The sequence below is a fragment of the Oryzias latipes genome, chromosome 14 (genome assembly GCF_002234675.1).
Source record: "Oryzias latipes chromosome 14, ASM223467v1".
In the NCBI taxonomy this organism is placed as follows: domain Eukaryota; kingdom Metazoa; phylum Chordata; class Actinopteri; order Beloniformes; family Adrianichthyidae; genus Oryzias; species Oryzias latipes.
The window spans coordinates 9,705,422-9,719,097 of NC_019872.2; the positions used below are offsets into that span (position 1 = coordinate 9,705,422).

Genomic DNA, 13,676 nt, shown 5'->3' on the forward strand with positions numbered 1-13,676 from the left:
GCTTTGATAAAAAATAAAATAAAAAAGAAAACGCTTCCAAAAGTTTGAAGAATAAATAGAAAAGTCAGCCAGAATCTCTGAGTTGTTGCTTTATTGTCTTTCTTGACTGATGTGAGGATTTTTAACTTGTGTTAAGAAACAGTTGGAAGAAGCTCGTCTGCTGATGTAGAAGCACAGGAAAAGGCATGCATGAGGGTGTGATGTGCTGCTTCTTCCCCTAATAGCATTTACTCATTGTAGACTAAGGAATTCCGGTGTTTTGAAAGAAGGATCTGTTTGCAGATTCATGTGCTGCTACAGAGAGGTCAAACCCCAAACCTCTCAGAATCCTATGTCCTTAGACCAAAGACGAAATGTCTTCAAATTCAAGAAGCTGGTAATTATCAGTTGATCCAGTTTTCATTTAAATGATTTCTTTAACTTTAATTTAGGTAATTCTTCTTAATATATATTATAAAATAGCCGTTTCTATGCTGAGAGTTTTTTCATTCAAACATCTGGTCTATAAATATGAAAACAAACAACTACTTTGTCTTTTTCAGAAATCAGATGAATTAAATATATTAGTATTCATACAAAACATTTTATTGTTTAACACTCTGAAACACATTATTGGAGTTCCATACACTTCTTAATTTTGATTTAAAAAGTTACTTATTGTGTGGATTATTTGACTGTGGGTAGTGAAATTGATATTGGATTTGTTTACATAGAGAATAGAACATTATCTTGTTGTTGGATCCCTGCATACAGAAAAAAAAAGCTTCAGTAAAACATTTAAACAAACCTTGAAGTGACATCTGCTTCATCTCCTCTTCTGCATCTCTTTGCTTTCAGGATAAAGTCAGATCCAATGTTTTTCTTTTGATAATGTATGAGCAACTTTACCTGAAATGGAAACCTTTTTTATTTTTCATCTTTTTCTTCTGGTTTGTCTTTTGTTGTCTCACTGAAGGACACTGTGGAAAGACGTTTGCAATTGTAAGGCGTTTTTGGAGTCAAGCTGCGACAAAGGCTGATTGGCTGCTCATTGTTGATGATGACACTCTCATCAGGTAATGCGGGAGAGATTTGTCTAGACTTCAAACATTTTTTTAAAAATCATTATTTTTTCAAAAAGTTATCATTTTTGGATGTATAACAAATTGTTATTGTTTAGGTTGGATGCCTTTTGTTTTTGTGTTTGTTGTCTTTGCCTTTTTATTATCTATTTTCATTTTTTGCTGTGATTTTCTTGACTTTAATCAAGTGTCAAGAAGGCACTTGGCTTAGAGAAACTCATTGTTTTTTGTCTTTACATTACATTATTTACCTTCTGATCTTTTACACGTTTAAATAGAAAAACATTGGTGCAGCATTTAAATTGTGCAATTGATCCAATTCACATTAAAATATAAAATACATATCCTCTAAAACATGGGGGTCTGTTTAAGAAAGATCTAGTTTCGTTCGCTTTTTTAATACAGTTTTTCTTTTTTAAGTTAGTTTTTTAATCTTCTCCACAGTATTTACTTATCTCCACTGATGTTTCCTTGTAACAAATAATATACAGTTTAAACAAGCGTGTCCTCTCCTTCCTGTTACTCTCCCTGTTTCTTGTGGCTTCTTTTTTTTAAACTTTTATTTAAACATCTTGGTGATTTTTTTTCCACCTATTGCTTTTTCGTACGGCTTTCATTTTCTTTCTCATTACAATTTTCACGTCTGCCTGCCTGAAGGTGATGAAACGGTTGCAGAAACCTAGATTGCAATCTTGTCTGTTTTCTCATTTACTATTATCTCCAGAATATGCTGGCTCTTATAAAATATATGTTATCTTAACATATGAACTCTTTGTAATCATTGCTAAATCTCATCAGTGGTTTTGTGTGAATTGCTGTAGCTACATGCAGGACTTTTATTCAGAAGGAACAAATTATTGGTTGTCTGCTTGTTTCCACATGAAGTTACTCGTTTTGAAAGAATTTCTCTGTGTTGCACTGACCACCAAGGATTTAAGATGGATTTAGTCAAACTGAAGGTCAATACATCTGTATTTTTATTTTCTTTCTTCATGATTAGACAGGATTAAACTAGATTTATAGATGTGATACTAAAGTTTTGGCAGACACGGGGATAGATGGAGGTGGATGTGTACCACGGTGACCCCTAAAGGAAGTAGCCAGAAGACAAAGATGAAAATAGCTCTTTTTTTAGTACACATTGCCCTGTTTTATTTGTTGCGATACAAAAATCTCTTTTAGGACCATCAATATTTATGGTTCATAAAATAGTGTTGTTTTTCTCGAAACTTTAAACAGTAAAAAATCTTTATTTGCTAATAAAATCTTAATTTACAAATAAACCTACCTTAAGAGAAATTCAACAATCATTTTTTTCCTGACCTCACTTTAATGCATTTTGTTAAAACAAGTTCCTTTTTCTATCACTAAATTTGACCTTTACATTCCAGTTTTCTCACATGTAAAGTTTTTTTCTTGCCAAAAAACTTTTATTCTTTGTGTCAGAAAATAAAATGTTTTTCAAATGTGTATTTTTTATTTAAAATATTTGCTCTTAACGACCAACTCCTCATCTTTTGATTGAAAGCGTTCCCAGTGGTTTTCTAATGATAACGCCATGTTTAGCCTAAGTAAAAAAATCTGTGTTGTTTTCTAGGACATAGTTTCTGCAGAGCGGCCGGAGTTAATTAGAAAATCAACTCTGAATTCTGGGTGGGAACGTTACCGGGGAACCCCACTCCCCTTCCCATCATCCATAACCGCTAACTTTACACACTCCCTCTCTATTTTACAGCCCCTCACAATTATTCAGAAATGTAATTTTAAGCTTTTTAATAGATGTCCTTGATCATCAGAAAAAATGCCAGAAGAACATATTAAAAACACCAAAAATATCATCAGAGTGGGTCTTTAAATGTTAGGGCTTGACTAACAAGAGAAAAACCCAGGAATTCAATGAATGTTCAATACATTTCAGGAAAGGAAAGTCTCAACCCTTAAATGTGGAAAAACTCCCAAAACACAAGCATAACATCATGAGTCCACTTAACTTAGAATTGATCTGAATTCTCAACATTCTCAAATAGTAATCCGCCTTTTCTTGAAGTCATCATTAGCGAAACTTCAGAAATGTGACTCTGCGCTCTGGGTTATATGACATTTTTTAAATCCTGCTCTTTTCATTTTGCTGCTAAGAGAAAGTGGCATATTTAAAAAAAAAGTGAATTTATGACTTTATATTAACTCATTTATTAATTTATAATATTTATTTATACACCATTGTTCAAAAATATTTTCTTTTTCCTCCATTCCCCTTAATAAACTGGTCTCTAATATGAGAGTCAAAAGTGAAATATCTATAAATTAATTTAGCAATTAAATTAAATTATTTTAATGTGGTTTCTAGGAGGCCTTTTTTCCAATTTACATCAGAAAAAAGGACTCTTGATTACCAAAGCCGATTTGAGTCACAGCAGGTACTTCTTGGTGTTGCACTTTTATGTATTTACTGTGGCATGTTCTCATGTTGCTGTTCTATATTGATTTTCTACATCAATCTTTTGCACACTTAGTTTTGGGTTGCATCGGTTTTTGAAACGACTGCTCTGTTTTGATCACTACTCCTGCCGTGACCATTAACAGCCGTAATCAGCTGCCAATTTGTCAAAACGCCAAGCACTTTATTTTGAAGAGACATACATGCTGCACTGGTCCAACTCAAATTTGTATTTTTAGTATTTTTTTTTTTGTATTCTGATTATACTTATAGGACATTAGTTGTTTTAAAAGTAAAAGAAGTCTTTCTTGGCTCTACCTAAGAATATAAATGAAATATGTTTATATGTCACATCAAATTTATGATGTAGTTTATTTTGTTTAACATTTTGGTTTAGCATGTTTCCTTGATAAGCTTTTAAAAATATCTATTATGACATAAAGTCAGGCACAGACTAAAGTTTGTATATTCAAATCAAAGTGATTTGCATTCCATGTGGAAGCCATTTTCTTTGCATACCATGCAGGATCATTTTGGGATACATTCATGCGTGTCATTTATTTTCGGTGCAATTTTCCAGTTTAACCCGGTTGAGGCGGCTGCTGCGTTGCTATGACCCAGAGGAAGCGGTGAGCCTGGGGGAGAGATACGGCTTTGGCTTGATGCAAGGCGGTTACAGCTACACCACAGGAGGAGCGGGGTGAGGAAAAATCTAAAAACGCTGTCACCAAGGGCCCAATTTGAAAGAAAACTGGTGTAACTACACATATTCTTAGCAGTCATAATTTCATTTATGTAATACCAAAAATTGAGAAAACAACAAATTGCATTATGTGCAAAATTTGTTTTCTAGCATTTGAACATTTGATCCATTTAGTGATGAAGCAGAAAAGCAGCCGTCAGGATTTCCAGAACCTGACCTTACTTCACATTACTGCATAAATGATGTAAAACCAGATATTTATCTAGTCATTCTGTGTACATCCATCAAAAACTTGACCAAACATGCATCCAAACATGCATCATTGATACTTTAGCCCAAACCCGGTCCTTGCCTGTTCTCCATTAGTCCCCGAACCTTATGCTGCTGATTACCTGGAGCAGGTGCCAGAATAAGGAGTCACCTGAGTCACCTCATCAGCAGAAAGCAGTGCTGAGAGAATTGTAGGACTTGTAGGGTGGTAGATCTGAAGGAGCAGGATTAGGGCAGCCCAGCTTTAGCCAGTAAAGCCCTGGTTAAAACACAGCTATTGAAACTTCATAAAACAAATGCATGACTGGACTCATAAATCTCTCAAGAAATGCTTTTTACATTAAAAGGAGCTGCAGACAGAAATTGACAAACTGTTTGCTTCTCCTTGGGGTTTGCAGCCTAAATGGTGGAGTTAAAAAAAACCCACAGGAACCAGATTTCTCATTTATCATTTGCATTTACATCCTCATTAAAAAATGGACAAGACTCTTGGGACAATAAAAACAAGAAGTCCCTCGCTTCTTCATACACTTTTTTACGTTGTTAATAGCTTTAGGCATGGAGGCCTAAAGTGTAGAAATGTGTTTTTTAAACAAAGCATAGCTTGTGAGATTCATACTGTCTGAGTTTTAATTTAACACATGTAACTGACTGCATTTAAGACATTTTAAAGACGAAGCACATTCAAAATGGGGTTTTTAACATCTTCTTGTAGCATTTTTCTGTTAATGGAGGACATGTATAAAGACAATTAAGATTAAAGCTGCAATTTCTTTCTTCAAGTCATTGTGAATCAGGAGCAGACGAAAAAATGCAGTTTGAAAAAGCTTGGAGTTGTCACGTACAAACTACAATCTGCAGGGCACAAACTCCCTGCTCCACTTCATTCTGATGAGTCCGCTTTACAGACAAATAGATCCATGTACATCTTTGTTTTCCTCGTCTGAGCTGACATCTGACTCCAAACCATACGGCTGGATAGCTCCGAAAATGCTCGCCATTTTTGTGGCATTGGTAATATTAAATTGGGGGTGTCAGGGGCTATAAGCTAGTGGGAGAGAGTGTAAACAAAGGGGGGATGGGAAATACAGTAAGCACAGGCTTACTCCCCGCCAACAGTCCTGTCCACAACTCAAAGGTGAATTTCTAGGAAACCACTGCTGCTCTGCAGACACTATGTCCTATCAATGCCATCAATGAAAACATGCAGTTTACGAAATGCTTGTAACTACATCTTCCAATTTCGCACTGAAGTATGCAATGAACGGATTTAAAAACTATGAAAAATCAGCTTTTCTGATAAAAACAATTCAATTTTTGTCTTAAAAATTTTGGCACCAACAAATTTATTTCAAACAGGATTGACAGTGGCAGTGAATGAAGCATAAGTTTGAGGGAAACATTAGGCAGCTGAAAATGAGATTGATAATCTCACAATAAGTAATGATATTCATAAAAGCTCAGACTCAATAAATCTGTAGAGGAAATGCAGTTGGAAAGAGACTAGTTTGCAGAGATTGGCGAATGAAGAGACAGAGAGCTACATTTTGAACACGAGATACTGTGAACAGAGGGAGGCGATAAAATATTTAATCAAATATACAAATAAAGTTACAGACAAATAAGAAATACTTCAGTTTTACGGTTAACTCGAATGACAACTACCTGCAAAAGAGATCAGTTGAAGTGCTGTTCAGATTAAATTTTCTTTTATTGAGAGAACTATTTTTTTCACTCATTTTTTTGTATTTGAAGGATGGTGCTCAGTAGGACGGCTGTGTCCAGGCTGCTTTCCAGTGGATGCGGTTGCTATAGTGACGACGCTCCGGACGACATGGTCTTGGGCAGATGTTTCACCTTCCTCCGTGTCCCCATCATCCACAACCCCCTGTTCCACCAGGTAGGAAACACTATAGGGAGGAACGTTTGACATCTCCACAAAAAACAGCCGACTGACGTGCAGCAGCACACCCTGAAGCTTTATTATAGTTTTTTTTATTAGGGTCTCCCTTGACACAAGACACCCATAAACTCTAAATTGTTGCATTCAAAAAGTTTAAAGAGCATACATTTAAAGAATAGCACTTAAAGAATACACCAAAACAGAAATAGTTCTAAACTTAAAATTTCCCATCAGTCAGAGCATTATTCTCATTTGAGCGACTTACCCTGGAGCGGGAACACTGAAGGCCTCCTAAGTTTCCACATTCCTTTTCTCAGTAGAAACACGCTTATCCTCAAACTCTGAACTGATTCATTACACCCAGATGAAACAATCTGTGTTCTCACTGTTCAAACGTGGCGATTGTTTTGAATTATGGAACTGCCGTTGTTAAGACTCCTTTAAGCTGCTCATGAATTAACAGAAACAAAGGTCAGAATTTCCCTGGAACACTGTAGAAAACAAATGCCATACCAATGCCAATAATTGTTTAAACCTTCAACATTTTTGACAAAAAAATAACCAAAAATCAGAAACTAAGATTTTTTTTTTTTTTAATACATAAGTAAACAGACAGTGAGCAATTTAAAGAAAAAGTTTTGACCAGATCCTCACAAAGTAACATCATCCTGCCCTATCGTAAGTATGGAACTGCAAAAATCAGTCCATCAGACAAAGCTTATAATAATTATAATAATAGTTATTTCAAACGCATCTGGCCCATCCCCTGGGGGGAGCAGTGAGCTGCGATTGAGGGTGTCAGCTGGCTGTGGAGAGCAGAGATCAATCCACCAACCCTTTGATTGTTGGATGACCTGCTCTACCACCTGAGCTAAACTGCAACCAAAGTAATTTGGAGATGCCGGGAATGACCTCATACATGCGAAGCATGCGCTCTACCACTGAGCTACATCCCCGTTATAAGTCTGCCCTTTTGTGTTTTCATAGATGTGTGTAGTTGAGCCTTTACGTTTGGTATGATTCGGTTTACTTATTTTAAGCATTAATTGTATTCAATACAATAAAAAAAACAGATTTATCAAACTAATTACAGAAATGATGAAATGCATTTATAAAAAAACAAAGACACAGTTAAATCACATTTGATTAATTTAATATATTGATCATTAACTAAAGTCAAGTAGAGCTTGATTTATTGCTTGAAAAGGAGTGGGAAGATACGATTTTATATAATCCCTCCCCTACTGAGTTAATGATACATTTTATAGTTTTCGTAATTCAGTTCTTTTCAAGTAACAAAATCAAGTGCTTATTGATGATTGATTATCTTCAGAAAACATTAATCCATGATCTCAGTGAACTGTAACGTGAATCACACACCATGTATCAACTATAATACTCAGTGATTATAATCACAATACAATTTTATTTAATCCAGAAAACATTGCTACACATTGCAGATAAAGTTAACAAGTAACAAAATCGACACACCTAGGCCTGTTTAGATGAACACAGAGCTGACATCCTGGCAATGACAAATGTTTTTTAGACTACTTAGGTGAAATTTACTAATTTTCCACAGCACACCTGACCTCTCATAGTACACTAGTGACACATTGGTTGAAAAGCACTGGCGTAAGCAACCCTCAATTTCTGTTTCAAAGTGTTTCTCTTGTCTTTATCTGTACTCATTTTTAGCTTTAGTTTTGCTTCATATTCAAAAAAAGGTTTATACCAATTCACACCTGATTTGTTTGATAATTATTGAACAGAACTCTGATTTACCTGGTGGACAGGATGAGTGTAAAAGTTAAAAATGAAAGCATTAAAATACAACTTGACTTAAAAATATCTAAAAGCTAAACAAAAGCTAAACAAATTACAATGACTTGCTTTCAAAATGTACATTTTGGTAAGGGAGACACCTGCTCCTCTGTGTGCTCCCCTCTGAAAAAATGCTGAGAGAAGAGTTTGATTTTTTTAATGTGAAGCCTCACTAAAATAACATTAACTGTTCTTTTAAAATTGTTGCCAGCAGCCTAAACCACCCCAAATGTAAATGTGAGTTTTTTTCCCTGTCTTTTTGACATTTTAGGCTCAACCGGAAGACTACGCAGAGGAGCTTTCTTCCTTGAAGCATGCCATCTCCTTTCACAAGCACTGGAACACAGATCCTGTGACTATCTACAGACAATGGCTGCACGACACAGATCCCCGAGATGAGCTGTAGTTACACTGCGACATGTAGACATACAGGAAGCAATACACACTTTTTCTTTATACAATCAACTCTTTAAATTTTGTTTTCTTTTGTCACCACCAATATTTTGCAAATTGGAATTGGTTTATTTCAAGCAATGAAAGAAGACAAACAAACTTGTTGACTATAGATTAAAAACCTCCTGTGGTAGGAGTAAATTGGAAATTCACATTTTTCTTGTTTTAGGCCAACAATCCCATTACAATCTGAAGTAAACTAACTTGACTTCAATATTTTTTTTTCCACGCGGCACACATTTTTTTATTAAAGACCCATTCTGATGAAAATGGTATTTTGGGTGTTTTTACATGTTCTTGTAGCCTTTTTCTCATGATGGGGGCATGTAGTCATGTAAAGAAATTAGGACACCCTCATTAAATAATCAGCTCTGTCTTAAAATAATGTTTATATGTCAATGTACAATATCATTTAAAAAAAATCTAAAAAAGAAAGTTATTATGGTTGTATTCAGACTGGGAGAATCCTTTGTTCCCAATCGAATCCGCTTAATTTATTCCGGATCAAGTCCTGAACCTTGTGTTTGGTCTGTATTTTTTTGGACCATTCGGTTACGCACCAAAGCCTGTAAACAAAACCACGTGACTAAAGACCCCTTCAGTCATTGGCCAGGAACTACGAGAGCAGATCCAAACAACAAGAGAAGGATGGACGCTTTATAATTATTATTTAGACAGTTAACTTACTAAAATGTTATATTTCACGTATTAGTTTTGAAGGTCGGCAACAACTCTTTACTAGTTACTTTGGTACGGCAGAGGCGTGCAAGGCGATTAAGGAGATGTGCCGTGTGCTTTAACTCAGAGGATGCTAGCAACTGCAGTGATGAGGAGCAATATTAATGTTGCTAATGGTAATCTGCCTTTTAAAAAATGTAATTCAAGTTATATCCGTCACTTCCATTACAACATTGTGGTCTATGTGTCATTCAGGTTATTTAAGTTACTTTTATACAAGAAACGCTTGTCCACAAATAGGTTTTTTTATAAAATTTCTGTCTTTATTTTTCTTTTTTTTTATTTGGCTTAAACGCCGTGTGATCAATGCTGTTACTTTATTACAGTATTTGTGCCTGATTTTCTCTCTGTATGTTCCAGTTTGTCAGAGTACACGACTCATTAAATCCTAGGTAAATCTAATATTTTAAGACTTCGGTTGACCTTGGTGCTCATCTTTCTGCTTTGCTTGGCTTTGGAAGGATAACTTAGATATTATTTAGCATTCAGTCCAGCTCCTCTCCAGTGAGTCATCCTTCATCTCTTCAAACATTTTCTTATCTGGTAAAGACATCTTTGAACAAATTGACTTACATCAGTGGCAGGAACTGATGTCCCACTTTTTTTTTGCTTCCCAAAATTCTGTTTTGTCATACAATGATGTTTTTAGACTCCTCTTAACCTGTGCAAACTTGCACCTCTTTGTAAAAAGAACAATAGTTTAGGATTCACATTTTATTTTACATTTAAATAATTTAGGTCAGTGACTAAAGATTTTAGACTAAAGCTGCACAGAGCGACAAGAATGCCACAAATAAACTGTTCTATCTATATTTGTGAATGTGTTTGTCTATGACTAATTAGGAGGCTATTTTCTTACCTCTGTTTTCATACATTTTTCTGTTTCTCACCCACCTTAGCGTTTGGTTCTCGCTTTCAGGTTTGAGCAAATATTTGCCCATCTTCCCTTCTGCTTGTGGCTATAAAAATAGCTCGAGCACGTTCCTTTTATGAGCTTTGCTTGTAGCATGACATGACATCTTAATGCATCACTTATTTCCCCTCCTGTAGCACTCAGGAAATCCAAGTTTTATCTGAAAGGTTTGAATGAATAGGTACTTTTACTACTTCTATTTAAGGAAAAAATAATCAAATTACTGCCATCTAATCAGAGTAATTTCAGCTACAAATTAGTTTTTATTTTTGAACCTTTTGTTTAAAAAAATCCTTACTATATAGCAAAGACTAAATTGCTTTTAAAGAGAGTTTAACTAACCTTTAACTGGTCCGATTAGAGCATGTGGTGGACCTCTGACTGAGAATTAATTATGTAAAAAGAAATCAATTATCAAAGGTAAACTAAGACATTGTCCTAGAATAATTATAAAGTTAATGGACCCTAAATGGAAGTGAGATCCATTGGTAAATTGACAAGATTTCATGCATGATGCTAAACAGTGTGCTAAGTCATTGTCTATTGTTGCCTCTAGCTCCTGTCTCAGCTCGGTTGGTGTTTGTGTTCTCGTGCACAAAAAAGGGATTAAATTAAAATGAGCAAATGGGTTCACTAAGCTGTGTTGGTTTAACACATGAAGAAGACCTGCCCCACACTAACAAAATAAATGTGGATGCTCTTTATGTTTGGGGGAGACTGTTCAGGGAAGGTTTCGGAACTTTTATTTTTAAATTTCTTTTGGTAAACAGAGTTTGGCAAAATTTTTCCAAAGGCTTTAACAGATTTACGGTAAGTGTTACATTAGTGAAGCGTGCATATATTCAGTCTATTATTGTCATTTATTCCGTTAATAACATTTCAAGATGAAATGTTTGTTCTTGTTCCCTTATTTAGTTAAATAAATTTCTTTAAAAACACAACTTATATAGGATTTTTTCTCTTCTTAATTATTATTTTTTTGCTGCTGCGACTTATAGTCTTAAAAATACAGTGAGTTAAAAAAGAAAAGTAAAAGACAGTCGTGGTGATATTATAAATGTGCTTCTTCCAACTCCTTTTTAACCAATTAATTAAACTGTTTGACAATCATAATATAAAACTTAATTCACTGTGTCATGTGTGTTTATGTGCTGCACATTTTGTTCATGTTTTGCTAGTTTGAATGGTTGTTTGTTTTTGTCTTTTTGGGTTTCTGTGCAGGCTGGCTGTGACTCCGCCCTGTCTCCAGTGGGTCCCGTGGAGTCACAGCTGCCTGCACTTAGCTAATCAGCCACACAGTATTTAAGGGCCCCTCCTTCAGCTTTCAGTGCTGCCTCGTCTTGTTTGTTGTTCAGTCTTATGTGGTGATGGTCTTTAGCTATTGTATGCTTCTTATAAAGAAAGTCTTGCTTGTGATTCTTCCTGTATCTGGGTTCTTCTCTGTCTAACCATATCAGTATGTCTATTTATGACCAGGTGTAAATATACTGTTAAGAAGTTAGCATCTTTTTTTCCCCCTTTTTTCTAATCAATTTATAAATCAACCAATATCTTAAATAGGTTTTATATAGCTATTTATTTTAATTGTCTTTTTTTCCGTTTGTGTTACTGTTTTTCCCTTTGGGCGGCTGTGGTGCAGAGGTAGATTGGTGGTTTTGGTTCCTGCCCTGCTCGCCCATGTGTCAAAGTGTCACTAGGCAAGACACTGAACCCACATCACTCCTGCTGTTATAGGTCGGCGCCAGTGTTAGCTAAGTCACCATCACTGTGTGAATGAGTGTGCATGGGTTAATGGGACTGTGAATGTAAAGCGTTTAAAGGAAGCTAGAAAAACACCTTTAGCATACGCTTTTAACTATTTTTATTGCTTGAAAAAAACCAATAAATCAATCAACTTTAGGTGTTCATGTACAAATCTTATAAGTTAAGTTATTTCCTTAATCATGTGAAACTTGTGAGATGGAGTTCATATTTGGAGGTGTCCCGTATGTCTTAAAATTAAGTTATGGGGGGCCATGGTGCAGCGGTAGGGCGGTCGACCTGTGATCGTAAGATTGCAGGTTCAATTCCTGCCTTGCACACCCATGTGTCGAAGTGTCCTTGGGCAAGACACTGAACCCCACCTTGCCTCTGGTGGTAGGTTGGCGCCTGTGTTTGGCAGCGGAGCCGCCACCAGTGTGTGAATGTGTGTGTGACTGCCTGAATGGGACTGTGACTGTAAAGCGCCTTGGGCCTTGTAGGTAGAGAAGCATATATATATATATATATATATATATATATATATATATATATATATATATATATATATATATATGGTACGGTCTGGTATTTTATGGTCCGTTTCTATTGTGCAATGGACCTATTAAACAGTACAGAACCATTCCTTATGGGGGGCCCCATCGGTTATAGGTCCATTGAAAAGTGGAATGGAACGGCTAGGGCGGAGTTGCTGTAGCCACCTGTTGATTGGCAGAGAGTGATGACGACATTAGAGAGAACAAAAACACGTGTCTCTTTTACTCTAGATCCAATCCAAGTTTATTCCTCTTTAGGGTGGCATTCAGCCGCCCGCCATCTCCTTACAACAACATTAAATTCCTGTTATACACAATGTACCAGACGTAAAGCAATGAAAAGACGAGCTGCTGGATGACCTTCATTTTTGTTGCTTTTCTAGTTGTCGCACTACAATGACGCAATGACACGCAAACAGTCTACAACAAGCATGCACCGTAAAAACAAACCACTCAGTGTAAGCGAGGCTTAACTGAGTGGAAACACTTATAAATAACTAGACCGTATCGTACCACTCCTTACTGTACCGGACCGGACCGTTTATTGCGAATGAGGCTTAAGGATACCTATATGGAAGCCTAAAGCTAGGTTTATAGCAGATATGTGACGCGTTCAGCAAATGGTGTTGCACTGCATTGCTACTATCCGATACTAGCACATGTCTGCCACCTGCAGTTGGAAAAGGCTTGGTGCGTAATGTCAAAGCGGTGCAAATCTAGCAAATCTTGCTCCAGGCTTTTTCTTCCACAGCTTTTTTCCAATATATGAAATACTTGGTGACATATAGTTCTGGTCACAAACTCCAATTATTAATTTCTCTTTCATGATTATTTCTTCTAAAGGTTGTCAGTTCTGTGAATCAAAAACGAAGCCATCCAAACATCACTACCAAATCCGAATTTCTGATTAGTCAAAGTTTAACATTCAACGCATGTTCAATGGCCTTGTGTTTTGTACGTAGAACCCAAAAACAGTCGTAGAAACTTGCATAGTTTTGAATGCGGAAGGCAGAATCGCGCAACTTTTCATTGGAATTGGTTGCTTGAACGTGCATTGTCGAGGGTACTGTGAAGCTGTGA

The 13,676-nt window shown here is 36.0% G+C and overlaps 1 protein-coding gene across 2 annotated transcripts in view; it reads left to right on the plus strand.

Annotated features, from left to right (window-relative positions):
- The window catches only part of LOC101167890 (beta-1,3-glucosyltransferase), a 30,660-nt gene extending 20,459 nt beyond the window's left edge, over nt 1-10,201 (plus strand). The window contains exons 12-15 of one of the 2 annotated variants that reach the window (XM_004076287.4): nt 956-1,055; nt 4,079-4,198; nt 6,227-6,371; nt 8,470-10,201. In XM_004076287.4, the coding sequence (XP_004076335.1) occupies nt 956-1,055; nt 4,079-4,198; nt 6,227-6,371; nt 8,470-8,604 (500 nt within the window). In that variant the 3' untranslated portion in view covers nt 8,605-10,201. The remainder of the gene's footprint in view (nt 1-955; nt 1,056-4,078; nt 4,199-6,226; nt 6,372-8,469) is intronic. The other variant, XM_011483289.3, reaches the window with a different exon arrangement.
- Nucleotides 10,202-13,676: the final 3,475 nt, after the last annotated feature.